At 46.2% G+C, this 27,000-nt stretch overlaps 1 protein-coding gene across 4 annotated transcripts in view; it reads right to left on the bottom strand.

Annotated features, from left to right (window-relative positions):
* wdr62 (WD repeat domain 62) overlaps positions 1 to 26,638 on the bottom strand; it is a 30,826-nt gene extending 4,188 nt beyond the window's left edge. For 2 of the 4 annotated variants that reach the window (XM_047391723.1, XM_047391725.1), the window contains exons 1-30: positions 26,387 to 26,638; positions 25,519 to 25,610; positions 25,305 to 25,425; positions 24,879 to 25,046; positions 17,033 to 17,170; positions 16,773 to 16,955; positions 16,514 to 16,674; positions 16,253 to 16,442; positions 15,014 to 15,145; positions 13,360 to 13,523; positions 12,148 to 12,239; positions 11,869 to 11,994; positions 11,452 to 11,522; positions 10,852 to 10,973; positions 10,698 to 10,773; positions 10,474 to 10,585; positions 8,574 to 8,637; positions 8,383 to 8,496; positions 8,209 to 8,315; positions 6,427 to 6,479; positions 6,123 to 6,344; positions 5,977 to 6,047; positions 5,761 to 5,903; positions 5,227 to 5,340; positions 5,043 to 5,154; positions 4,904 to 4,967; positions 4,742 to 4,808; positions 2,710 to 2,829; positions 2,164 to 2,416; positions 1,227 to 1,417 (exon numbers count right to left, since the gene is read on the bottom strand). In XM_047391723.1, the coding sequence (XP_047247679.1) occupies positions 1,227 to 1,417; positions 2,164 to 2,416; positions 2,710 to 2,829; positions 4,742 to 4,808; positions 4,904 to 4,967; positions 5,043 to 5,154; positions 5,227 to 5,340; positions 5,761 to 5,903; positions 5,977 to 6,047; positions 6,123 to 6,344; positions 6,427 to 6,479; positions 8,209 to 8,315; positions 8,383 to 8,496; positions 8,574 to 8,637; positions 10,474 to 10,585; positions 10,698 to 10,773; positions 10,852 to 10,973; positions 11,452 to 11,522; positions 11,869 to 11,994; positions 12,148 to 12,239; positions 13,360 to 13,523; positions 15,014 to 15,145; positions 16,253 to 16,442; positions 16,514 to 16,674; positions 16,773 to 16,955; positions 17,033 to 17,170; positions 24,879 to 25,046; positions 25,305 to 25,425; positions 25,519 to 25,610; positions 26,387 to 26,470 (3,727 nt within the window). In that variant the 5' untranslated portion in view covers positions 26,471 to 26,638. The remainder of the gene's footprint in view (positions 1 to 1,226; positions 1,418 to 2,163; positions 2,417 to 2,709; positions 2,830 to 4,741; positions 4,809 to 4,903; positions 4,968 to 5,042; positions 5,155 to 5,226; positions 5,341 to 5,760; positions 5,904 to 5,976; positions 6,048 to 6,122; positions 6,345 to 6,426; positions 6,480 to 8,208; positions 8,316 to 8,382; positions 8,497 to 8,573; positions 8,638 to 10,473; positions 10,586 to 10,697; positions 10,774 to 10,851; positions 10,974 to 11,451; positions 11,523 to 11,868; positions 11,995 to 12,147; positions 12,240 to 13,359; positions 13,524 to 15,013; positions 15,146 to 16,252; positions 16,443 to 16,513; positions 16,675 to 16,772; positions 16,956 to 17,032; positions 17,171 to 24,878; positions 25,047 to 25,304; positions 25,426 to 25,518; positions 25,611 to 26,386) is intronic. The other 2 variants (XM_047391724.1, XM_047391726.1) reach the window with 2 other exon arrangements.
* Positions 26,639 to 27,000: the final 362 nt, after the last annotated feature.

The following is a 27,000-nucleotide window of genomic DNA, read 5'->3' as shown; positions in this document are numbered from 1 at the left end:
TGGTTTTCCCTGGCGGAGGAAGGGACTGACACCCTCGCCAATGCCTGGCCAGCTGCTGTATGCTTTAACACCGTTTTGCCCACTCTTCACCGAGTGAATCCATCGACTCAGAGGGTTCTCCTGGTGGCGCCGTTGTGGCCCATGACAGTCTGGTTTCCACTGCTCCTCCGACTTGTTGGCCGGGGAGCTGTGGCAGCTTCCGGTGAGACGGGACCTGTTGTCCAAGATGGACAGGAAGTTGTGGCATCTGTCCTCAGGCCGTCTTCAGCTTGCGGTGTGGCCGCTGAAGGGGGCTGGCAGTCCCTGACAGATCCGGAGCCCTCGATCCGCTGGACGCTACAGAGGGCCTGAGCTCCTTCTACTTTGAAGGCTTATGCTTGTTGTTGGCAACGTTATACAGCATGGTGCAGTGATGGGTTTGGACCCAGATCGCTGTTCCCTGCATGACATTTTGCAATACCTCCAATATCATGTTGATGGCAGGCAGGTTGGGGCGCATTACTGACTGACGCAGTTTCTCCGAGGGGCGAGGCAGCTGCATCCTCCACGACGTAGGCCGGCGCTCCATCTGAGCTACGGCTGCCGTCCGACAGTCGGACCTGCTGTTCGTAACGGCGGCAGAGACTTTCTAGACACAGGCTGTTGCATTGGGTGGTTGAGGCCATTGCGGTGGCATATAGATCTGAGGGTGCTGTTGCACCCTCAGGTGTCGTGTGTCCTTCCACCAGGATGTACGACTACATCCTTAGCGGCGATGAGGGGCATGGCGCTGGGGGACATCTGTGCAGTGGTATCCTCGGCTGCTCCATGCACCTTTGCACGTTTCTACCACTTTAACGTGGCCCAAGGGTCTGCTCTGGTTTCAGCAGTCCTGCCTCTGGCTTCGGCCTCCTGAGCGATGGGTGAGTAACCCCGTTCCTCGTCACATTGCTGGTATCAGTCATCCACTTTGTTTACTGCCACTGGCAGTCATCCAGGAATTCACAGAACCATATTTACAGCGTATCTTCCGTTCTGTTTGGGCTACATGAATCAGATTTATACAAACGCATCATCTGCATAAACTGTCTGACCCAGCTTGGGTATCTGATTACAGACAAAGCCATATTTTATTTTATCCTGAACATATTTTACTGAAAAAATAAATTAGAAAAACATAAAAACAGCAGCAACAAGTTGTGCGGGATTAGGAACTGTCTGAGAAACATCAGGATCAGCGCAGTTACCTGGATCGGTCTGGAATCTGGTCTTCTGAACAGCTGGATCCTTCACCTTTCTACCACTGAGTGGCACTGAAGGGGCGGGACTCTGGATTAGTGTTCTGTTTGGATTCGTCGGTGTCTCCTCAAGGCTGCTGATGCTCCATCTGCTTTCTCCACACTGTGACATCAGAGTGGGCGTGGCCAGTATCTGCAGACTTTATGGAAAAACTGATACTGAACTAAAGTTTATTTCTTACTCAAATCATCAAGAAATAAAAAGCTTTAAAAAGCCAAAGAAAATTAGCATTAAAATAATCTTACTGAACACAAACAGACTGAATATTTATTAGTTTGCTGAGATCAGACATACGAGCACACAGCTCATCCTCACAGTGAAGTTTTACTGAGGAATATAAAAGTCAGAAACCTGGAAGACCTGAGCTGAAGATCTGAGAGGCAGCACTAGGTCACAGCAGAGGATGAAGGGATGGAGATGCTGGTTAGTGAAGGTTTCAGTTATCTGGAACACCCCAACAGTTTGGGACGTATTAAACAGAAGCTAAACTGGCTTTTACAATCTGGAGGTCATCTTCAGTGTAACCTGCCGTCAACAGACAGAAGACCTCTAAAACCTGCAGCAGGTTGGATGATGAACCTTCTCAGAGCCGGACTTCGGCAGTTTTCATGACAAAATTCTAACATTCTTGTTCTACTTTTATTAGTTTCACTGCAGATATTTCAACTAAAGGTCAGGATTTATCCATGAAGTCTCCAAAGAAAAGTGGACATATGGACACACTTATAACATTTAGACAACGGGCCAAGCAATGAAGTCTGAAAATACAAATATTTTGCTTCATCATTTGGATCTGAGAACTAGTCTTTAGTTTTCCTGAGTGAGCAGAAACCCTTCTAGAAGCAACACTAATAAACTCTAGGATGGTACTGGAGGCAGCTTTACCTGCTGCCCTGCTCCTGGGGCTTGAGGGTTTTTTGGCTCAGGAGGTCTGGATCATCAGACTGCAAGGGGGTGGGTGGAGGCTGGGGGTCTGAGGCGGAGCTCAGGTTCTCCTTGTTCTCCTCCTGGGAGGAGACGGGGGGAATCAAACCGGGTTTGGAGCTCATGGAGATGTCCAGGTATGTGAGGCGAGACTCGTCTTGTGGGACTGGAGACTCTGTGCTGCTGTTGGCCGTCTGAGTCCTGGAGGTGATGTCTGATTGGATCAAACAGAAACAGGTGAGACTGTAAACCTGACACTGGACTGGGTTCTGAATGTCAGGTGAAGGTGAGTAAGAGAGGAAATGTCCCAGTTGTGTGAGAGTTCTGCACCGATGGATCGATGTAATCCTAATTACAGGTTTGATTCTGATGAGCGGTTTGAAATCATCTGCTGATCGAGCAGAAAATATCTTCATCTGAGCAGAAGCTTTCAGCCCGACCCAGTGAACAGTCCAGCAGAAAGAAACCCAAAGATCAGACAGAAACACCCCATTGACACTCACAGACCTCCCAAAGTCTCCCTGCACTGCAGCACCAGCACAGTGTGTCGTCTGCGGGGTGGGCGCCGCTGGGGCTGATGGGATATCCCACAGGAAGCTCTCCTATGGACTACTGCTTTACCTCTCACTGTGGTTACACAAACACACACACACTTCCTGTTGGTGGACTATCACATGTGTATTTAAATGGCAAAGACCAGCATTTGTTATCCGTGGAGTTCCTCAGGGAGGAGTTCTGGGCCCCCTGCTGGACTGAATAGAAGGATCGGGCTTTCAGGACCAACAACCGTCATGAGAAACAAATGTTAGGTTTATCTGGAAATGAATCCTTACAGCTTATGGAAAACAGGAAGCAGAAAACAGCATCAGTTTCATTCACACAACAACAGACGTTTTGACTTATTTTCGGTTTTTATGTTTAAAAACAAATTAGGGTGCATTGACTGATCGGTCGGTGGATCTGCCCCAACTTCCTTATAATTGGGAGATCGGTGATCGACCAGAAAAACATCAATCGGTGCACCCCTAAAACAAATATCTGACATGATGACAGATGAGTGACAATACATCCAGTAGAGCAGAAATTTACATCTTCAATTATTTATAGAAATTAGAGTCAAGAAAAGAGCTGATCAGTTGTTAGGCCTGACCCCCTGATCAAAGGTCAAAAGGTCAAGTTGAGTGTCAGGATGCATTACTCTACTGGAAGACGCCACTGCCGTCCAGACACACCATTCCCATGAGGGGCTGGACTTCACAACCAACAGTGTTTTGATGTTGGAACCATGAGTATTAAACATCTTCATGGTTTCCCAGGAGGACATCTTCTAAAGCATTGTACTGCCTCTGCTGGCAGTTGGACAGACTGGAAATGAACCAGGTTCCATCAGACCAACATCTTCCAGTTCTGATGCTCTGCTCAGTGTTGGCACCCTGAGGATCTACAGCCTGAAACCACACAAACTGGGATGCTCTGTGTGTTCAGAAGCAGCAGCTCTTCTGCTGCAGTCATGTGAGCTTTTATCTGATCTAAGCTCTTAGAGAAGCAGCAGCTGAACCAGTCCAGCCAGTCTGCCTGCCTGGGTCAATGCACTCACTACTACATGAAGTAGAACAGAGGATTTCCTGAAGAGACTCTGGTCCCCTCAGGGCACAGCAGCTCCCACACAGCTGAGAAACGGGCCGGTCTGGTAACAGAACCCCTGAACTTAGACTTCAATAATCCAAACAAAGAAGCATTTCTACAAACTGCTCCTCCATCCTGCTCATCATTAAACGTCACCTTTAAAAACAGACACACTGAAAGAGATTTTAACAACATTTCCAAACCAAATGTTCTTGCTTTTCCAGACTTGATCTTTTAGATTTTTCCAGCTGCTTTTCTGACATTTTGAAAATGTGTGAAAAAAACCATCTAACTAGAACCTGAAACCAGAACTGAAGCTGGTTTCAGGTTCAGCAGCGAGGTAAAGGACCACTCCGCTCTGCATCTCGGATCAGGAACACCTTCATGAAACACGGGTCCTTCATTTCATAGGTTATAATCAGTACGTCTTTTCCTTCCCAAAAAAAAACAGGAATTTTAATGCCGACTTTCGCACCTGAACTGAACCCAGTTCAAGAACCTTGGGTTGAGTTTTAACCCCAGAAGTAAATAGATCAACAAGCCAAAAGAACCTGTGAACTGACCCTTTATGTCACACTAATGGTGCCCATTTATAATCACAAATCCATGTAAAACATTCAACTTCCAAGACGCCACAGAGACCATAAGAAAATGGTTTTATAAGAAATCAGTTTTTATAGGTCATTATTTAATTTTATTTATAAAATTAAATAATGACCTGTAGTTCTGGTCTGCTACATCAGAACTTGGGTTTTGGTCGAGCTTATGGATCATTTGACTTCCAGTCCTCCTGGAAAATGTTTCTGCGTTGTCCGGCTGACGCTGGGCCAGCTTGTAAAAAAGCAGCATCATGAGTTTCTGTCTCTGCAGTGAGGAAGACTCTCAGAACTAACTGGACCAGATGAAGGCTCACCTCCATCACCGGTTTCTGCCCGAGTAGAACCCGCAGACTCGACAGTGCAGCTCGGCTCAGATTTCACCTGAAAATGGGAGTTCTAGATTTTAGGTCTGTTTCATGGAAACTGTAAAATGTTCTGGTCCAAACTGGAGGAATGTTTCTGGTGGGTATATTTACCGTTCTGCTGCTCTCCTCGGAGATCCTGCCTGGGAAGGAGACAGGAGCTCGGCCAGGTCGGACTCTGAAAACAGATCAGAACTCAGTAACAGATGAGCTCAGACAGGTGCCAGGCTGTGAGGACTGTGGGTGAACGGACCTGAGCCTGTCCTGGAAGCGGGACAGGAAGCGGGTGGAGATGCTGAGTCGAGGGTTGAGGAAAGGTTTTTCCTCCGCTGGCTGCAGAGCGGTCAGGTCAGTATCAAACCGTTCTGCAGAACCACGAGGAGCTCAGTGTTGGAAGACATCAGGAGGAACACTGAGCAGAATCAGGAGGTTCTTACCTTCACTCAGAGTGGAGGCCAAACTCTCAAAGTGGTTCTTTAGGGAGTTCCTGTCCTCGTCTTCCTCTGGACCCAAACTGCCCACAGAGCTACCCTGACTCAGAGAGTCTGTGTCTGATGAAAAGGAGGATTTTATATCAGCAGTCAGGCTTCCTGCAGTCTGGGCAGCAAATCTCACCTTTACTTAGTTTTCTATTTATCTGCTTAAATTTGAGGCTTTTATTTTGAAAATTCAAGTTAAAATTTCTTCCTTCCTGTGCTTTACGCCAATCAGAAATACAAAATTCTGCAGGACCACTTGGGTAACAGAGTGAGGAAGCAGCAATGATAGATTAACGTAAGAATCAGAGATTCAGCAGGTCAAGTCAAAGCTGAACTATAAGAGGGAATCAGAGGGTTTGTCTCTCTGCTCTTTGGACCTAAAACCAAAACTCAAAGTCCTAAAGCAGCAGGAGACACTGGCTGATGGCCGACAAAATGTCCACGTTCTGACGTACAACCTGGACTGGACGTGGAGATGGTAACAAGGTTTACCGGTGTCCTGCTGCTGCTCCAGACTTCCCATTGAACCTTCTGAGCACGCCGAGTCCGGACTCTGGTGTGTCCTCCACATAGGCTCCGCTCCCTGACCTCTGACCTCCAGCACAGGATCGGTCACACCCTCCACTCTGAAGTCTCTAAAACAAAAAGTGGATCTTCAGAACCATAAAGAACCATAGGCTGAGGAGAGAGAGAGAGAGAGAGACTTGCCTGTCAGAAAAGGTGGCGCTACAATCTGGGCGGAGGATGAAGGTGCTGTTCTGACCCGCCGTCTGCAGCACCTGAACACCACACAGAGTTCAGACACACAAACACTGCTGGTCTCCTCAACAAGGGTCTTCGCTCTGCATGCTCACCTCCTCTTCCTCCCCCTCAACCTCCTCGTCTCCCAGCAGGCTGTCCAGACTCTGAGGCTGAAAGTCTTCCTCCTCTTCCTCCCTCTGCTCCTCCTGGCTCCTGCTGGGACTTGGGGAAAAGCTGGAGCAGATAGTCAGTGGGTTCTGAGGCTCCGCCCACCGGTTGCGTACCTGCGGAGGCTCTGCTGCTGATTGGATGACTGAGGTAGCCTCAGCTTCAGCCTGCAGAAAAACATCAGAGGTTACTAAATCCACTGATTCTGACTGAAAGGATCCGATATGGATGGAATCAGAGGGAACCAACCAGCTTTCGGAACCACATGGGCATCTTTCCGTTGGTCTGAAGCAGCGGAGTCACTGAAACACAAATAGGTGGGTTTATTCAGGGTGAGCAGCAAACAGCAGCAGGTCCATTCCGAACCTCGGCCCGGTTCACCTCAGTCCCATGTTGGGACCAGTTATAAATGAATAACTGCTACAGGCGGAGAAGGAGCACCAACAACTTTTAGGGACCTTAGAAGTGTCATTTAAGATCCAGATGAATTATAACCAATAAGTTAAAAACGTAACATTTAACCTACTTTATAAAAACTACGTGATTCCAGTGAATTTCCACCTCAGACATCAATCTTCAGTCTCCAGCGTATCTGAGGCTTCATACAACATTTCTGCTTTGTGATCAAATTAGTTTGAGTCGAAACATTCAAGGATGACAAAAACGGATCAAATCTGAGCAAGTTTTCAATGAATGGTTTTATTTATAAATGGAAAAAACAGAACCACCTGAAAAGAGCTCTGCACAACTGTGTTTATCCTAACTGCTCAAAGAGATCCAGGAAACCCTTCCAAACAGAACACAAGAACCTTGTCCTCTCATACATTGCTGAAACATCTGAGAAACAGAAGAATTTCCTCCAGATGATGCTGTTAACTTAGGTTTACACTTCATCCTGCAACACCTCGACCACCCAGGGACGTACGCCAGGATCCTGTTTGTAGACTTCAGCTCGGCCTTCAACACCATCATACCAGACATCCTCCACCAGAAGCTCACCCAGCTCAACATCTCAGCCTCCACCTGTCAGTGGATCAACAGCTTCCTGATGGACCGACAGCAGCAGGTGAGACTGGGGAGCATCTTCTCCTGATCCAGATCAATAAGTACTGGTGCCCCCCAGGGGTGTGTTCTATCCCCACTCCTCTTCTCTCTGTACACAAATGACTGCACCTCATCGGACTCGTCCGTGAAACTCCTGAAGTTTGTAGATGACACCACTGTCATTGGACTGATCCAGGACGGTGATGAGTCTGCATACAGACAGCAGGGTGATCCGGTTTCTAGGAACCACCATTTATGGAAACCTCAGATGGTCTTCACACATAGACACTGTTCAGAAGAAGGTCCAGCAGAGACTGTACTTCCTGAGGCAACTCAAGAAGTTCAACCTTCCCCAGGAGCTGCTGGTCATCTTCTCCACCACCATCATTCAGTCTGTCCTGTCTTCATCCATCTCAGTGTGGTTTGGATCATCCACAGAACAGGACAGGTCCAGACTGCAACGAATAATCAGGTCTGACCTTCCCTCCATCCAGGACTTATACAGGTCAAGGGTCAGGAAAAGCTAACATCTCTGCAGACCCACACACCCTGCACACAAACTGTTTAGGCTTTGACCTTCAGGTGGCGCTACAGAGCACTGTTCACTAAAACCAGCTACAGAGACAGTTTCTTCCTCCAGGATGTTTCTCTGATGAACTCCTGACAGTCAGAGCTCCAGAACAACACCAGGCAGACTTGGACTGGTCCCACATTATATTCTATTGGAAATTCAAATGTGTTTATATGTACATTTAAAAATAATCTTTATTATTGAGAGCAAAGTGGACCAGAGTCTAATTCCCCGTTTGTCTGAACAAACTTGGCAATAAAGCGGATTCTATGGAGGGCGTGTGATAACTCCGTTGCCATAGCAACACTAATTAGATGTTGTTGATAACGGACGTTGATCCTATAGTTTATTCTCTCATGATTCATTCCCTCAGAACAGAAAATAAAGTATGGATCTACTTCTGCATTCAGACTCACCAGGAGCGTCGTCCAGTTTTCCCGGAGTCCTGTGATCCGCTTCTTTCTGCTCCTCTGACTCCATCAGAGGCAGCTGGGATGAAGGAACGCTGATGAAGGTCTCTCTTCTGAAACAAAAACACAATGAGGCTGAAGAAGCTCAGCGCCCCCTGCTGTCTGTCACACATCACCCACCTGATGTTCGGCTGCCTGAGGCTGCAGGTTCCAGCTGTTCTGCTCGCTTGGCGGGCCCGCCTCTTCCTCATGGCGCCGGTCATCTGAGAGTCGAGGCGCCACACAAACACACAGCTGCACAACAACAGGACTCACACTCAGTGAAAGCTTTGAGGTCATCCTCAGATGTGCTGCGGTTTCAGAGAGGTTACCTGTCTCCTGACGCTGAGATCAGGTGTCTGCAGTCCTGACTGAACCTCATGCAGCTGACCAGCTCTGCCCAACAAAAGCAGGTCAACATCTGGAGAACAACTGGACTCAAGTTTTATCCAAATCAGTTTAACAGACAGGTTGAGCAGCGACAGGAACCACAGCTATTTCATATCCAGACAGAACAAGCAGAAAGATTGGAAAGAAATCTGATTCTCAGTGGCGTGCCACAGGGATTACAGCTCGTAATGTTACAGACACTCCACCTCTCAAGAACATGTCATGGCTTGGTCAGTGTAGGGAGAAGATACCTCAGCCTCTTCTAGCGGAGTCTGCAGTCATCAACGTGAGGAGAAAATCTGGGCTAATTAGGGTAAATAAAGCTGAACAATAAATCAGAACTGGGTGGAGGAGGTGGTACGGTTTAGGACTGCAATTCTGCCACAGAGACGGATCTCCAGTGATCTTCCATGAAATGTCTCCAAACTCAGACGTAGCTTCACCCTGCATCAAAACATTGATCCCAAACGTCCTGCTCAATGATGCAACCAGAGTAAGGTGATCTAAACCCAACTGAGCAGGCCATTCCTCTGCTACCAGGAACTAGAAGAGACAATCTGCAAAGTCCTGAACATGACGAGCAGGATGAGGCTCCGAGAGGGGCAGACTGTTGATTAAGGTTCTTTTCCCCATCAAACTGGTTACGATTCCAAACTGAAACCAGTGCTTGGCTCGGCACCAGTTCCATTAACTCCAGCAAGGATAAACCGGTTTCATCCTGCTGTCGCCAGAGTTGGGCCAAAGTAAAAAACGGTTTTCATTAGAAGCTGGAGGCAGCCTCATGGAGACCAACAACCACTGAAAAGGTTAAGAGCTCCATGTTTTAACCCCAACAAGGCTGAATATGGGTCAATGAGCTGCTGACCTGCAGTGACAGCAGCTGTTTGCATCTGGTCATTAAAACATTTTTAGAATATTAGCTTTGATGAGTGAATCGCTGTTTAATTCCCAGTTGCATCATGGGAAATCCCGAGCAGCTGGTCAGGACAGACAGAGCGTTCACAAGCACCAAAATAAATGATGGTTTCAGGAAGTCTGCGGGAACGTCGTCGCTGGAGCTCACACCTCAGTCAAGAGGTGATGACACGTCTCCAAGCTGGCTGTCTGACTGCAGGAAACCAAACCAGTTCTGTCTCTGGACCAGTTTAGAACGGACTCTAGCTCCAGCTCTGGAACAGTACTAAAAACCCGTTGACAGTTTCTATGTGGAGGAGTAGAGATGTGATTCGATTTAAATCTTCACATCGATGAGAAAGAAAAACAGAAACGTGGAGACTTTTATCAGATTAAAGGAAATTAAAAAATATTAAACTTTGGGTCCAGAGAAACTGCTACAGTCTTGAATGTGAGATCCTATGAAACTGAAAGATACATTTTTAAAGTGTGTATTAGACTGAGCAACAGTCCAGTTCCGTTTCTCCTCAGCCCAGGTAGGATTCCCTGTGTAGAACCTGTCTGGGCGCAGAGGTTCCTGATGCTCCGACTCCAGTCACAGTCCACTGGTTAATTTTGCTCAAGCCTCTCAATACTGCGATTATCCCTGTTGGCAATGCACCTTCTGACCAAATTTTTTCCTTCCACTCAACTTTCTATGAACATGCTACAAGTTTTTCCCAATATTCTAATTTTCTGACACACTGAATGTTGGCTTTTCAATGAGCAATAATGATCAAAATATTGAACTTTTCATGATTTTCTAACTTTCTGAGCAGTCCTTGTAAATCCAGCTAACAAACCAGTTCAGCTGTTTGGTTCCGACCTGTTTCTACAAAAGAAGCTTTAGTCAGAACATTTTCATGCTCAGAAACAGCTTCAGCTCTCAGAGGAACCCTTCTTCCTCACCTGAGTGACCGAACAGCGTGGCGACACACTCTCCAGTCTCCGAGTCAAAGATGGTGATGTTCTTATCGGAGCAGCTGGTGGCGAAGAACGAGCCCGACGGATCCATCTGAACCTGCACACATTCATCCTTCACCAAGTCATGATCCGGCCCACATTCCCAACCAAGCAGACAGAACTGGTCTGGATCAGCAGTTATCTCCAAGCGATGAGCAGCAGCTTCTTACCTTGAGAAGAGCTCCTTCATCACTCGCTGAGCCTTTCAAACACTTCTCCAGCTTCCCAGTCTCCACGTTGTAAACTCTGAGAACCCACAGCTCACCGTCAGCAGCTCGCTCACACCTAAAACGTCACTCAGAAGGTGGGCAGGTTCTTCTTTACCTGACATGTCTGTCTTGACAGGCGATGGAGATGCGAGTCCCAGTTGGGTCCAGGTCCATGTCATACAGTGTAGTCTTCTCCACCACGTGGTGGCGCCTGGAGAACACCAAACCGTCCGCTGTCTGGATCCCAAAGGACAACAACATGCATTTGTTCATAGAACCCGCCCATCAGCAGCAGAACAAACCGTTCAGAACTTCAACTAAAACAAACCAGAATGCAGCTCAGGATTGGGGAGATTCCCCAGTAAACCAGACAGGAAGCCATCAAGATATTACATCAACTGGAGGTGCACACTTTATGGAATCATATTATCAATTTCTATATTAAGTCCGTATTTAGTCTGCAGTTATATTTCCAGAACCATGGACTCGGACTCTGGGCGTCCATCTTCCACCAGTCGAAGGTGGACGCCTCCTTAGAGTTTAGTGATGGAGAAGCTGAAGCTCGAGGAGAGCAAGAAACGTGAGGCCAATGTTTGCCAACTGTTGGGCTGCACCACCTCAGAGACCCAAACTGATTCTGCAGGATCCAGCTCAGGTCTAAGGTTGGACCCAGACATTTCAGACCTGACTAACATAATTCAGTGTTTATTCCAACCTGCTCTGCAGTCTGAAAGTAGATGCTCTTGTCGGCTCCACAGCTCACCATCCGGACCTCTGGGCTCTCACCTGGAACACAAGGAACATGCAGGAGAAGCTGCGTTTCACACCGACTCTGAAACTACCTGCAAGAAAAATGTTCAGCAGAAGAATCTGCTGCATTTCATCGGATCAGAGCGAACTCTGATTCTGGTTCAGATCCACAGTACATCCCATTTCACTTCCACTGTCTGCTGGGAATGAGACTGGAAGCTCTGGGATCTACAGTATTTTACTTCCCACAAAAGTCCAGAAAGTCAAAAACATCATATTAATACAATGAAAGAAATCCAAACTAACAGAACCATGCTGAGTCAGGGTGACATCATCTCCTCCAGCCAATAAAAAACAGCCGCAGTGCTGCTGGTGTCCTCACCTGTGAACTTGACAGCAGTGATGGAGGCTGAGTGGTCGTTCAGAGTCTGTTCCAGACTGTAGTTCTTCTCAAGGCTGAAGACGTGGATCAGTCGGTCCCTGCTGGCTGAAGCCAACAGCTTCATTCCTGAAACAACAGCAAGGAGTCATAATTCCATGGTGGGATATTTATGGAAAACTGTGTCCAGCTGCCCATGAAGCCCCACATTTATACTTTTCTACAAATGATCCACTTTCAAGTTCAGACATCTCCAGACGTTCCCAAGGTGCAGAAGCTAACCTGTGGATGCAGGAGAAAACTCCAGACACAACACTTCCGAGTTGTGAGCTTCAATCTTCACCAGCTCTTCCAAGAACTGGAGATCAAAGATCCTGGAAACAGGATGAAAACTTTAATCCACAGGGCAGGGAGATGCACAGAAGGAGGACCTTCACCACAGGGAAGAACCTCAGAGAGCAAACTAAAGAGAAATTACAACTATAAGCAATAATATCATATAGTCAGTAAGAAAAAACTGATTGCAACAGAGCTCATCTCATCACCTTGTTAGAAGGACTTGGAGGTTTTCACTCCACCCTTTATCTATGACAGTCTTCTAAGTCAGCATCAGGAGGTAATCAACTCCCTTGGAGGAGAACCAACCCCAAAAACAGGTTGTTCTGAATAATCAGAAGGAGGATTCAGAGAAAATAACGCAGCTTCTAGTCTTCTGCTGTCCATCCTCAGCCTTCCTGCAGGGTTTCAGTCTTTCCTTGAAGGGTTTCTTTGGGCAGGAGCAGCTTCTTTCCTGCTCTTATCCAAAGGTATTTTCCTCATGATGCACGCAGATCCACTTTCACCCTCCAGCAGCAGATACTGAGCAAGCTCTGCACTGGTGGCAATAGGACTATGTAGGAAGGTCTCACTAGGAGATTTGCAGCGTTCAGTCTCCTGACTGGTTTAAGCTGGACTCTTTTACAGCTTTGACTGAACTGACATGAACTTAGGTCTTCAGTTTGGGATAAAATGCAGTAAATGGGTTGTAGGCAGCGGTGTGTGGAGTGGTGGTACAGTGGGCGTCCCATACACCGAGAGAATTAGCCCTCGGCATGGCCGTCCGGGGTTTGATTCCCGACCCTGGGACCTTTGCTGTCCCTCCCTTCTCTCTCTGCCCGTTTCCTGTCTGAGTCAGGGTGACATCATCTCCTCCAGCCAATAAAAACAGCCGCAGTGCTGCTGGTGTCCTCCCTGTAAATAAAGGCCACTAGAGCCATAAGGTTATTGCCAGCTTTGGAAGCTGCTTATTAATGATGATTAATCTGCATCTGATCTCACCTAACATGCTGTGAACCTTCAACCTTCAGTCTGTGTCTGCAGAGGTTTTTGCTAATGACTGAAGTCTGGTTCAGAACATTAGTTTTATGTGCCCCCAGTAACAACCCATCACCAATGCAAAAAAAAAAAAAACATTAGCAGCTTCATCTAGACATGGGAATAAATCAGGTTTCTCACCTTAGGTTTCCACAGCGATCTCCAGCCGCCAGGTATTTTCCATCCGGACTGATTCCCAGCACTCTGATCCCTGCTTTCCCATCAGGACTCTCTGCCTCCACCCTCTCCCCTGCAGGCTGCAGGTGCTGCATGTCCTCCCCGACATACAGGATCTTCAGCAGGTCCTGAAAAACACACAGAACCCGTGAATATTTTATGCTGAAGCTCTGAGGAGGAACCCACCTGTGTCTGTAACATAATTAATCACATGGGATATGTTAGATTGTTAATGTTAAGTTTAAAGCCAATCCAGGTGAATGTTTTCCGTTTTTATAACTGGTGTACTACAGGAAGCTGTGGAGGCATCATCATCTCCATCATGAGCAGCGCTAACCGCTGTGGTAGTTCTGCTGGACGACACCAGCAGTCAAACCCAGCAGCGCAGAACCATGCGCCTAGTCTGGATAGAACCATTTCAACCAATTAGAACACATCAGGACCACCACAGCACAACTGTATGCTCCTGTGAAAAAGCCCACAGGCACAGGACCGCCCCGTGGACTTCAGCTGTTGGTAGTTTTTGTTAGAACTGGTTGATGGCTCACTAGAGGGCGCTGCACCTTTGAGCCGGGCCGAGCCAGGCTCTGAGGTGGGATGTTATTTAATTGTCGTATTTTTTAAGGTTTATTTTAAATGTAGTTTTAGAGAATAAGGTTTGAACATTTAATATGAATACATTTGTGTTTCTTTAGATTTAAACAATGACTGCTAAATAAATTCAGTTTCGGTTCTGTTCACGAACTTGTAAATAAGATCAGGCTGGATTCGCCGGGCTAATCACCAGGGTTACTGCCTAAAGGCTAATGTTTAAGAACACTAAAAATGACCTCTGGTTCCACTGCAGGAACTTGTTGCAGCAACCAGAGTAGTTTTCTGAGGAGGCTTTTCTCGCCCCTTTGTTTTCACTGCAGAATCCAGAACCGAATCACAAAGTGGGCAGAAATCCATTCGAGAAAACAGTCCTGGAGCAGACCTAGCCTCCGAACTACAAGAGGAGACTTGTGGTGAAATGGTTAAATATTCTCTGCAGGTTATTTCTGTCCTCCCAGACTTAAGCAGCACGTCTCTGAAGACATCGACATTGCTTGGATGGCAGCAGATGTTGCTCCAGAACCTGGATGGACTTTTCAGCATTAATGGTTTCTTCACAGATGTGCCAGTTGCACTAACACCCCCCCACTCCTTTTATACCGAGCGATGACACTCACCTGTTTCCAGTTAACCTGTTCACCAGTGGAATGACCCAAACAGCATTCCCCAACGTTCCCAGTCTTTAGTTGTCCCTGTCCCAGCTTATTTTAAAAGTGATGCTTGCAACACATTTTAACAGAGTGAAAATTGGTAAAAAAAAAAAACAAAGTTTATCCGTTTGAACATTAAATATCATCTTTGTGGTGAATTCAGCTGCAGAGGTTGAACAAGACTTCACTGGAACTGGGGTTGTAATAGAATAATGGAGCTCAGATTCAACATATCTTCAGTAGTTCATGTTTAACAAGTCATTTCTATTAGATGTGAGAATTTAGATGCAGTAGAAACCCGAGCAGACGTCAGAAGGGTCTGTAAAACCTGTGGCTGTCCTTAGAACAGGACCTCTACTCTGAACTGGTCTCACCTGGCTGTACAGGTTCCTCTGTCTGATGGGAGCGTCAGAGTGCCACACTCTGATGGTGTTATCAGAGGAACAGGTCAGGAAGGAGGACGGAGGAAGACAGGCGTGAGACGGATCCTGCAGCTCCGGATAAACCTGCAGAAAAAAACATTCCTCACCATCACAGAATCCATCTTGTTCCTGCTGCTGCTGAAGTACTTTCTTGGACCTAGTCCTCCATCGAACTGATTTATTTAGATCATTGTCTGCTTGGTGTTGAGGTTTTTTCTCTGAGGCCTGAATAATGTCACCAACTCCAGGAGCCTGTCCACCACACTGTGATGAAGTATTGAATGTACACCACCATTTTATTTCCTCTAAAGTTTATATATTTATACTTAATGTCTGGACGCTGTGAGCGCTTGAACCAAAGTCAAATTCCTGTTGCACCGGTTCCCAGTAATATTTCCGATCTCATTTCAGCACTTTTAGGAAATTAACATTGCTTGCAGACTTCTTATTGGACTTTCCAGACTTTAGTATAGAATCCTGACTCGTCCTGAACGTAGTTTTGAATATTTGTAGAAGCAGAACCAACAGAGCAGCCACCCAGAGTCTCTCTGAATCTCCGAACATCATGACTCCAGCTTTTAGGAGGAGCCAAGGACACTTTCAGGCTTTTCTTCATGGATTTTTTCCATAAAGGCATGAATAGAAATAAATGAGAACAAAACAAACACATCTAAAAACAACAGATTCACCTTGAACTGCTTGAACAGTTGTGCTATCATTAATCAATGTTGAAACTAGCTTCTTTTTTTTTAACCAGATCCAGCTTGAGGAGCTCAGGTCCATTTCAATCCGAGTTTGAAGTTGAAAAACATTTTGAACATGAGTTTTCAGTCAGTCAAAAATCAGAATACTGATGAGGAAAATGTTTAAATCAAGGTGTGCTTAGAGAAGCATGAACGTCCGTGTCGGTCCCATTAGTTAAACTGGGCCGATGCTGGGGAGGGGTTGCACCAGTATGCTGCAGACAGGTGTGGGTTAATGAGATGCCAAGATTGAAAACATCAATAATAACCAAGGGAATTAATATCTGGTGACATTAATGTTATCGGCCATATCATCAATAAATAATAGTCAGTAAATCAAAAATCCCCTTCATTAGATATTTGTTTTTTTTAAATAGTGAAGACTAGAAAAACAGGTCAAAGAATATTCCAATGAAAACACCGGGAATTCTGTGGCGGTCGCACCGACCTGGATGTTCCACACGCAACTGCTGTGATATAGAGCCGAGTACAGCCTCCCAGCATTCCTCACGTCTCTGACGTCCCATACGTACACGCTGTGGTCGGTGTAAACACAGGTGAGGCGTCGAGCTCTGGGGTCAAAGCTCAGAGCCAGAGTGTCGGGATGCCGAGGCTCCAAGCCGGCAGGAAGCAGGCTGCTGTGGGAACACACTGTGAGGAATCAGGATGATCTTACCGAGATCAGCTGGTGTGTCTGAACTGTTTGGACCTGTGCTGTGTGCTCTGAGTCAGGTCCACTCCCAGGCGGTGCGGCCGCGGCAGCATTCCGATGTACTGCAGGTTGGACGGCCGGAAAACTCTGATGACTCCATCTGCGCAGCCGCAGAAGACAAAGTCCTCGCTGACTGCCAGGCTGCTCGCCACTGATGTCTGGCAGAGGAGAAAAAAAAACAAATGCAGAAGGTCCACAAGCTAACCCGAAGCAACCGGGTCCAGAGAATGCTATCCCGACATTCCGACCATCTTACCTTCAGGTCAACCCAGGCCTCCAGCTGACGGCTGCTGTTAAACAGGCACAACACTCCAGAGGTGGTGACACAGTAGGTGTTGTTCACCGTTAGGCCCCTCCCACACACCACTCCACAGAACACACTGTTCTTATGGTCACCTAGCAACCCAGACCGACCAATCAGTGGCACCGTGCTGTTCACCTGGTTACAGAAATGGAGCATGTAAGAGTGATGTGTGATACAGGCAGCTGTGATTGGCTGAGGAGACGTCAGCTGACCCGTCGTTCCTTAGAAGCGTCCAAGTCCCAAAACTTTATGTGTCGGTTTCCTGCAGTAACGAAGTAGCTGCTGTCCTGGGAGAAGGAGACGGAGAAGACTCTGCTGGACACCTTGTTGGAGGCAATGATGGAGCCTTTCTGCTCGGAGAAAACAGGAATAATGATCATTTTAATGTGTTCCTTAACCCAGCAGACTGCAAAACATGCTTCTTCCTGAGAAATGTATCCTAACTGAAAGATAACAAGCAGAACAAGGATGAACAGATCCTAGAAGTCTATCAGGAGTCTAAACAAAGACTCCTCAGACTCCACATCATTTTTTAACTAAGATGCCAGGAAAACTGCGTGAAAGACAAAGTCCATCCTCGCTGCTTCCATGGGTTTTAGAAGTGAAAGGAGGAACCAGATGCTGCTGATCAGATGCACTGATAAACTGACCAGTATGAGAACCTCTCCAACAGCAGGGCATCTGGCAGTAGACAGGTGTGTGTTAATGCGATGCCAAAATGGAAAGACATCAGAGAATTAATATCTGACATTAACGTCATTGCTGAAGAAAAACCAGTAAATGTGTTCTGGTGGGCGAGTTTCTTCAGAGATTTGCAGGAAGGACAAATGTTTGCCTTTTCAATTCAGTTTATTTATATAGCACCAATTCACAACACATGTCGTCTCAAGGTTCTTCACAACAGTCAGGTTCATACATTCCTATTAATCGTAATCATTGAACAGTTCAGTCAGATTCAGTTATTTATTCAAATTGGATAAAAAGTTTTTCTATCTAAGGAAACCCAGCAGATTGCATCCAGTCAGTGACTTGCAGCATTCACTCCTCCTGGATGAGCATGTAGAGACAGTGGACAGTCACTGGTGTTGACTTTGCAGCAATCCTTCATACTGAGCATGCATGTAGCGACAGTGGAGAGGAAAAACTCCCTTTTAACAGGAAGAAACCTTCAGCAGAACCAGAACCAGGCTCAGTGTGAGCGGCCATCTGCCACAACCGACTGGGGGTTAGAGAGAACAGAGCAGAGACACAAAGAGAACAAAGAAGCACTGATCTAGGAGTACTTTCTATGGGAAAGAAAAGTAAATGTTAATGGATGTAGCTCCTTTAGTCGTTTCATCTAGAAAGAAAGAACAGATAAACTCTGAGACAGTTTTCAAGGTTAGAGTCTGAAAGAGAGAACATAGAGTTAGTTACAGTAGAAGCTCAGTCAGTAGCCATGTCTAGGAGAGAGAAAGGGTTAAACACTGAAAGACAGGGCTATGTGGATCATCTGTAGAGGATGAGCATTAAGTTGTTGCCAGCAGAAGCTCGGACGATGCCCCTCTCCAGAAAGGTGTCACAGGCAGACACAGAGCCAGGCCAGGTGTAGCTTCTAGGAAGAGAAAAGAGAACAAAGTTAAAAGCTGAAATAACAGCAAATAATGCAAAATTGGAGAGTAGTATGAGAATGTAGCGAAGAGGGTGAAAGTGGTCAATATATCCTCCAGCAGTCTAAGCCTATAGCAGCATAACTACAGAGATAGCTCAGGATAAACTAAGCCACTCTAACTATAAGCTTTATCAAAAAGGAAAGTTTTAAGCCTAGTCTTAAAAGTAGACAGGGTGTCTGCCTCACGGACTAAAACTGGGAGCTGGTTCCACAGGAGAGGAGCCTGATAACTAAAGGATCTGCCTCCCATTCTACTTCTAGAGACTCTAGGAACCACCAGTAAACCTGCAGTCTGAGAACAAAGTGCTCTGTTAGGAACATATGGACCAATCAGATCTCTGATGTATGATGGAGCTAGATCATTAAGGGCTTTATATGTGAGGAGGAGAATTTTAAATTCTATTCTGGATTGAACAGGGAGCCAATGAAGGGAAGCTAAAATAGGAGAAATATGATCTATCTTTTTAATTTTCATCAGAACTCTTGCTGCAGCATTTTGAATCAGCTGAAGGCTTTTAACTGCATTTTGTGGACATCCTGATAGTAAAGAATTACAATAGTCCAGCCTTGAAGTAACAAATGCATGGACTAGTTTTTCAGCTTCACTCCTGGACAGGATATTTCTAATGTTGGCAATGTTCCGGAGGTGAAAGAAGGAAATCCTAGAAACCTGTTTAATATGGGATTTAAATGACATGTCCTAGTCAAAGTTAACACCAAGGTTTTTACTTTATTATCAGAGGTCAATTTAATGCCATCCAGGTTAAGTGATTGACTAAGCAGTTTCTTTTTTAAAGACTCCGGTCCAAAGACGACAACTTCTGTCTTGTCTGAATTTAGAAGCAGAAAATTTAAAGTCATCCAAGTTTTTATATCTTCAAGACATGCTTGTAGTCTATCTAACTGGTTGGGTTCATCAGGATTTATGGATAAGTAAAGCTGAGTATCATCAGTGTAACAGTGAAAATGTATCCTATGCTGCCTGATAATTTGACCTATTGGAAGCATATATATAGTAAAGAGAACTGGCCCAAGTACTGAACCCTGTGGTACTCCACAATTAACCCTGGAGTTTAAAGATGATTTATCATTTACATGAACAAACTGGAATCTGTCAGACAGATAAGATTTAAACCAGCCTAGCGCTGTTCCCCTGATCCCTACAGCATATTCCAGCCTTTCTAAGAGAATATTATGATCGACTGGATCAAATGCAGCACTGAGATCTAACAGAACCAGAACAGACACAAGTCCATTATCTGAGGCCATAAGAATATCATTAGTGACTTTCAGCAGAGCTGTTTCAGTGCTATGATGAGCTCTGAAACCTGACTGAAACTCTTCAAACAGGTCATTGCTGTATAAATGTTCACACATTTGATTAGAAACTATTTTCTCAAGAATTTTAGATAAGAATGGAAGATTGGATATAGGTCTGTAATGTTTCAAGTCATCTCGATCAAGCAAAGGTTTCTTAAGTAAAGGTTTAATTACAGCTACCTTAAAAGCTTGTGGTTCTGATCCATTTACTAAAGATAGATTAATCATATCTAAAATGGGTCTGGTAATCAGAGGGAACACTTCCTTAAATAATTTGGTTGGGATTGGGTCTAACATACAAGTTGAAGGTTTAGATTAAGCTAATATTTCTGATAACTCAGGAAGCTCCACGGGATCAAAACAGTCCAAACACAGATCAGGTTCTGCAGTTATTTCCAATGTTGTCTCACTTGCTGAGGATGAAGTAATCATCTTCAGGAGTATGTCAAAGATTTTCTTTTTAATAGAATCAATTTTATTTAAGAAGAATCCCATAAAGTCATGACTGCTGAGAGCTAAGGGAATGGATGGCTCAACAGAGCTATGACTCTGTGTAAGTTTAGCAACTGTACTAAAGAGAAACCTAGGATTATTCTTGTTCTCTTCTATTAATGATGAGAAATAAGCTGTTCTAGCTTGGTGAAGTGTCTTTTTATACAACAGTAGGCTATTTTTCCAGATTAAGTAGGAATCCTCTAGGTGTTGAGTAGGTGTTGTGTCGAGGGATGTTGGAGTCGTAGAGTCCGAGTGGACCATGTTCTCCGCATCCATTGTCGATGCTGCTGCCCGTAGCTGCGGCCGCAAGGTCTGCGGTGCCTGTTGCAGCAGCAATCCCCGAACCCGGTGGTGGACACCGGCAGTAAGGGATGCTGTTAAGCTGAAGAAGGAGTCCTATCGGCTGTGGTTGGCTTGTGGGACTCCTGAGGCGGCTGACAGGTACCATGGGGCCAAGCGTGCCGCGGTGCGGGTGGTGGCAGAGGCAAAAACTCGGACCTGGGAGGAGTTTGGTGAGGCCATGGAGAAGGACTACCGGTTGGCCCCCGAAGCGTTTCTGGCAAACCGTCCGGCGCCTCAGGAGGAGGAAGCAGAGCTTCGCAAACACTGTTTACAGTGGGGGTGGGAGGCTGCTGACCTCGACTGGGGACATTATCGGCCGATGGAAGGAGTACTTCAAGGATCTCCTCAATCCTGCCATCACACATTCCGTGGTGGAAACAGAGGCTGGGGACTCGGATTTGGACTCTTTCATCAACCAGGCTGAAGTCACCGAGGTGGTTAAAAAGCTCCACGGTGGCAGGGCTTCGGGGGTGGACGGGATCCGCCCTGAGTACCTCAAGTCTTTGGATGTTGTGGGGCTGTCATGGTTGACACGCCTCTTCAACATTGCGTGGCGGTCGGGGACAGTGCCTCTGGACTGGCAGACTGGGGTGGTGGTCCCCCTTCATAAGAAAGGTGACCGGAGGGTGTGTTCCAACTACAGGGGGATCACACTCCTCAGCCTCCCTGGTAAGGCCTACGCCAGGGTATTGGAGAGGAGAGTCCGACCGATAGTCGAACCTCGGCTTCAGGAGGAGCAGTGTGGTTTTCGTCCCGGCCGTGGAACACTGGACCAGCTCTATACCCTCTACAGGGTCGAGGGTTCATGGGAGTTTGCCCAACCGGTCCACATGTGTTTTGTGGACCCGGAGAAAGCATTTGACTGTGTCCCTCATGATGCCCTGTGGGGGGTGCTCCAGGAGTATGGAATCAGGGGCCCTTTATTAGGGGCCATCCGGTCCCTGTACAAGCGGAGCAGGAGTTTGGTCCGCATTGCCGGCACTAGACGCAGCCAAGGGCCGGAGGGGGTCTGGTTTGGGGACCAGAGGATTTCGTCTCTTCTTTTTGCAGATGACGTTGTCCTGCTGGCCCCCTCTAGCCAAGACCTACAGCATGCGCTGGGGTGGTTCGCAGCCGAGTGTGAAGCGGCTGGGATGAGGATCAGCTCCTCCAAGTCCGAGGCCATGGTACTCGACCGGAAAAGGGTGGCTTGTCCTCTTCAGGTTGGAGGGGAGTTCCTGCCTCAAGTGGAGGAGTTCAAGTATCTCGGGGTCTTGTTCACGAGTGAAGGAAGAATGGAGCAGGAGATCGACAGACGGATCGGTGCGGCTGCCATAGTAATGTGGGCGCTGTGCTGGTCCATTGTGGTGAAGAGAGAGCTGAGCCGAACATTTACCGGTCGGTCTACGTTCCTACCCTCACCTATGAACTTTGGATCATGACCGAAAGAATGAGATCCCGGATACAAGCGGCGGAAATGAGCTTCCTCCGTAGGGTGGCCGGGCACTCCCTTAGAGATAGGGTGAGGAGCTCGGCCATCCGGGAGGGGCTTGGAGTAGAGCCGCTACTCCTCCACATCGAGAGGAGCCAGTTGAGGTGGCTCGGGCATCTATACTGGATGCCTCCTGGAAGCCTTCCTCGGGAGGTGTTCCAGGCACGTCCCACCGGGAGGAGGCCCAGGGGACGGCCCAGGACACGCTGGAGGGACTATGTCTCTCGGCTGGCCTGGGAACGCCTTGGGCTCCACCCGGAGGAGCTGGAGGAGGTGTCTGGGGAGAGGGATGTCTGGGCGTCTCTGCTGAGTCTGCTGCCCCGCGACCCGGTCCCGGATAAGCAGAAGACGACGAGTACGAGTATGAGTACCTCTAGGTGTGTGGAGCGCCATTTTCTCTCCAATTTTCTAACATTTTGTTTTAAAGTACGCAGCTCTGAATTAAACCAAGGAGCTAGCGTCCTATGAATAATTACCTTCTTTTTCAAGGGGGCTGCATTGTCTAATGCATCACGCAATGATGAAGAAACACTATGAACAAGAGAATCAATTTGTGAAGGGGCAGAAACAAAATAATTGCCCTCCACTGTGGTTTTCAGTAATAATGAGGAAATCAAAAGTGGAACAGATTCTTTAACGGTTGTTACAGCATCGCCTGATAATGATCTACAGTAATGAAATTTTCTTTCAGGTGTGGAGTACTCTGTTAAATTAAACTCAAAGGTTATTAAGAAATGGTCAGACAGGACAGGGTTATGAGAGAATATTGTTATGTCTTTACACTCAATGCCATATGTCAGCACAAGGTCCAGAGAATGAAGACAAAGGTGGGTAGGTTTGTTAATGTTTTGACCAAAGCCAATTGAGTCTAAGATAGCATTAAAGGCTATATTTAGGCTATCACTTTCAGCATCAACATGAATGTTAAAATCCCCCACTATAATAACCTTATCTGTATTTAACACTAAATCAGATAAAAAAGTTTGAAAACTGATCTAAAAATTGAGAGTAAGGGCCTGGTGGACGGTACAAAACAACAAACAGAAGTGGTTTTAGTGCTTTGCAATTTGGATGAGGAAAACTAAGGATTAAATATTCAAAAGAGTTGTAGCTATTGATTGGTCTGGGACTAATCAATAAATCGGACTGAAAGATGGTTGCTACTCCTCCTCCTCTCCCAGTATTTCGAGGAATGTGAAATTTTAAATAATTAGGAGTTCACTCATTTATAGTAACATAATCCTCTTGCTGCAGCTAGGTTTCTGTGAGGCAAAATAAATCAATCTGATTGTCACAAATCAGGTCACTAACTAGCAAAGTCTTTGAAGAGAGAGATCTTATGTTCAGTAAGCCACATTTAATTGTTTTATTTTTCTTTTTAGTCTGAGTTGTGTTTATTTCTATTAGATTTTCCTGATTTCCTCCTTTTACATTATTTTTTAATCTATTCAATTTTGGCCGTGGGCGAGACACTGTCTTAATAGGGTAATGGGTGGGTAGCAGTACAGAAGCTGCAGAGAGGAGTATTAAACTATGACCCTGCTTCCTGGTCTGAACCCTGGGTTGTTAGAGTTTTGGAGAACTAATAAATTCAGCCAGATTCCTAGAAAGAAGAGCTGCTCCATCCAAAGTGGGATGGATGCCGTCTCTCCGGATCAGACCAAGTTTTCTCCAAAATGTTCGCCAGTTATCAATGTAACCCACATCGTTTTCTGGACACCATCTAGACAGCCAGCGGTTGAATGACAGCATGCGGCTAAACATGTCGTCGCTGGTCCGATCAGGGAGGGGACCAGAGAAAATGAGTCCGACATTGTTTTGGCAAACTTACACACCGAAGCAACACTAACTTTGGTGGCCTCCAATTGACGTAACCGGGTGTCATTACCGCCAACGTGAATAAGAATCTTACTGTATTTATGCTGATCCTTAGCCAGCAGTTTCAGGTAGGATTTGATGTCGCCCGTTCTGGCCCCTGGCAGACATTTGACTATGGTCGCTGGTGTCTCTAGGGCCACGTTTCTTTCTACGTACCGTCACCCAGCCGGCCTGAGGCCCTGGCTGCGCGGGCTCTGCTGGAGGACTGCCACGGTGGCTCCGCGCTGGCTAAGGGGCCTCGGCTATCTGCTGGTTTTTCAACAGCGTGGAGCCAGGCCTCCAATTCTGACACCCTCGCCTCCAAAGCTACAAAAATGCTACATTTATTACATGTACCATTATCACTAAAGGAGGCAGAGGAGTAACTGAAAATCTGACACACAGAGAGCAGGAGAGAGGAGGAGACTCGGAGAGAGAAACAGCAGAACGGGTAGCCATGGTGCAGCTAATGCTAACGCTAAGCTAGCGACACCTTAGCATTACTAGAAAAACCGTGTAAAACACGGAGAGTCCCCAAACGTTAAAAGTAGCAACAGAAAGTATGTGTTTTAATGTGCTTATGTATTAGAACAAGTAAGAGATATCACAGTAGAGAGAAATCAGATCAAACGAGAGAGCTTCACACACCAAACAATTCACCGAGTGCAACAACGAAAACAGGAAGTGACGTTACCCAGAGCTCCAGCTTACTTCCTCTGGATAAAACTGTTCAATCAGGGGTTTTGCAAATTTGTCAAAGTGTAACATTACCTTAACTCCTTTGTACAGATTAAAGACCCAGTATGGAAAACCTGGGCTGTAACGGGGCATTTTAAATGCTTTAAGGCCTGAAGTTGAGAATTTACATGCAAGACCCATAAGGACCCTAACATTTAACATATGTTAGGGTGTGTGTCCTCACCCTCCAGTCCCACACACTGACGGTCCGGTCGTGCTGAAATCCCACAGAGACCACGTAGCAGCTGCTGGAAGAGAACGCCACGCAGGAAACTCCATACTTATGGGACTGGACCTCAGCCACCTGACCTCCGCCAACCTCCCAGACCCGAACGCAGGGCATGTGGCCACTCTGAAACAGCAGGGGGACAGGGTGGGTTTATAAACTCTGGAGTCTGCTGTCCCTCTGAAGACTGACCAAATGTTAAAATAGCTGATCCCATATGAAGAGACGGACAGACTGGGCTGCAGCTCCACAGCCAGTCCTGCTGGTTCAGTTGGGTTCACTAGCTGTTTTATTCTTGTGAAACTTTTCCCAGGTAAAAACGTGATGAATTCTGGAGCAAATATTCCAGCTGAAGCAGCAACAGGCATGCAGTTGGTCCCTCACCTCACCAGTGACCAGATGTTTTCCATCATGGGAGAAGTCCAGAGCCGTGAAGGGCTTCCTGGATGTGTTGATGATGTGGGTCTGCTCGTTCTTCTGCGGGTGAAGCAGCACAGCCACACACCTGGAACAGGAACAACAGTCAGCTTCCTGTTCCTCACAAGCTACCAGTGGTATATTACTTTTATACAGGTGAGAGGAAAGAGGCAGGGCTTACCCTGCAGGATAGGCAATATGGCCAGAGTTAGGGTCAGAGGTCAAAAAGCTGCTGCTGACCGTGCTAATGCCAAGAACCTTTTCCAGAGTTACCTTAAACAAACAGACCAGACTATTAAAAATGTAACAGTTAAACAGAAATCAAAATGTCATATGCATGTAGAAACTGCTGGTAACCGCAGATCCAATGATTCAAAGAGCTGTTCTGGACAATAGAACCCAGAAATCACAGACATGGATGGCAAATTGTAGCTTTGTCTGCAGTAAAGAGGGCGGTGACCCGGTCTGTTGTGGTGAAGATGAGTTGAAAGTTGTCCATCTGCTAACGTGTTTACAACACCAGCTCATCCCAGTCAAATGGCCACATTCTGGACTGAAGTACTAAAATATGTTCATACATAATATTTCTGTGACTTTATCAGCGGTTTTTTTAGATTCCAAGAGACCCAGGTTGAAGACAAAAGTGAAGGAACCCCAGATGTTAAAAATATCGTAAAGCTGCAGTCTGGTCTGATTTGAAATATTGTGTTTCTGAGTGGAAAATATAAACCCCGAAGCTGCTCTGAATGTTGTAAAGGCTCCTTAAAAACTGTGAAGCATCCCTTTAAATCAGTCTCGAATCAGAAGCTAAAGTGAACTTCGGATGTGCGGGATGACAAACTTCACCTCAACATCGGTGGCCTATCTATTGTCTAAACATTAGCGTGGTGCTTCAAATAAATCAACTTTTTATTTCTGATGATTTACTAAAGTTGTATTTCAACAGACAGATCGGTTTCAGCTTTCCAAGAGCACTTAAACCATTTCCCAACCCCCACGGAGCCCCGGCTAACGGTCCTAACTGCTAACGGCTGCAGCTCAGTCTGTACCCGGCTGTTGAAGCTCTTCCTCGGCTGGCTCTGGCGGCTCTTCCGCCCCACTGGCTGCCTCCTCCTGTCCGCTCTGTCAGCCATAACAGCTGGTCTGCGTCACTTTAAAAAGAAGCTGATAAAAAAAATCCAGCAAGTAGTTACACAGAAGGAAAGCCCGAAACGAACCTTCCTTTGTCATCAAAACCAGTTGCTTAGTTTACAAAAAGTTTCTGCTTTCCGCCATGATGGTAGGAGGAACTCTGATACTTATATAGGCGGCGGGACTGTGATTCAAACGAAGCTCCGCCCACGATTCAACAAAGAGCCAATCAGATATCAGAGGAGTTTTTTTACATACCTTTATTAATACAACAACTTTTGTAGAATATCTTGCAACAGCAAGTTAAGATCGAAGCTTAAGACAGGCATGAGAACACAAAAATACAAATAATTATCCAAAGTTAGGATATAACTTAGGCAGGTTACAATTGAAATTCATTACAAGGCGCTCTGGTTTTTAAGGCTTTTGGATTGATACAGTGTGATGTGGACAAATAGGAAGATAACTAGGTATAAAATAATGTCAGTTTGGGTTTTAGTTTAGAGAATTTACAACTATGGATATGAAATTT

This window comes from Girardinichthys multiradiatus, chromosome 18, assembly GCF_021462225.1.
Source record: "Girardinichthys multiradiatus isolate DD_20200921_A chromosome 18, DD_fGirMul_XY1, whole genome shotgun sequence".
NCBI lineage: Eukaryota > Metazoa > Chordata > Actinopteri > Cyprinodontiformes > Goodeidae > Girardinichthys > Girardinichthys multiradiatus.
The sequence above is the reverse complement of the archived record's forward strand: the minus strand, read 5'-3'. Positions and strand labels throughout refer to the sequence as shown.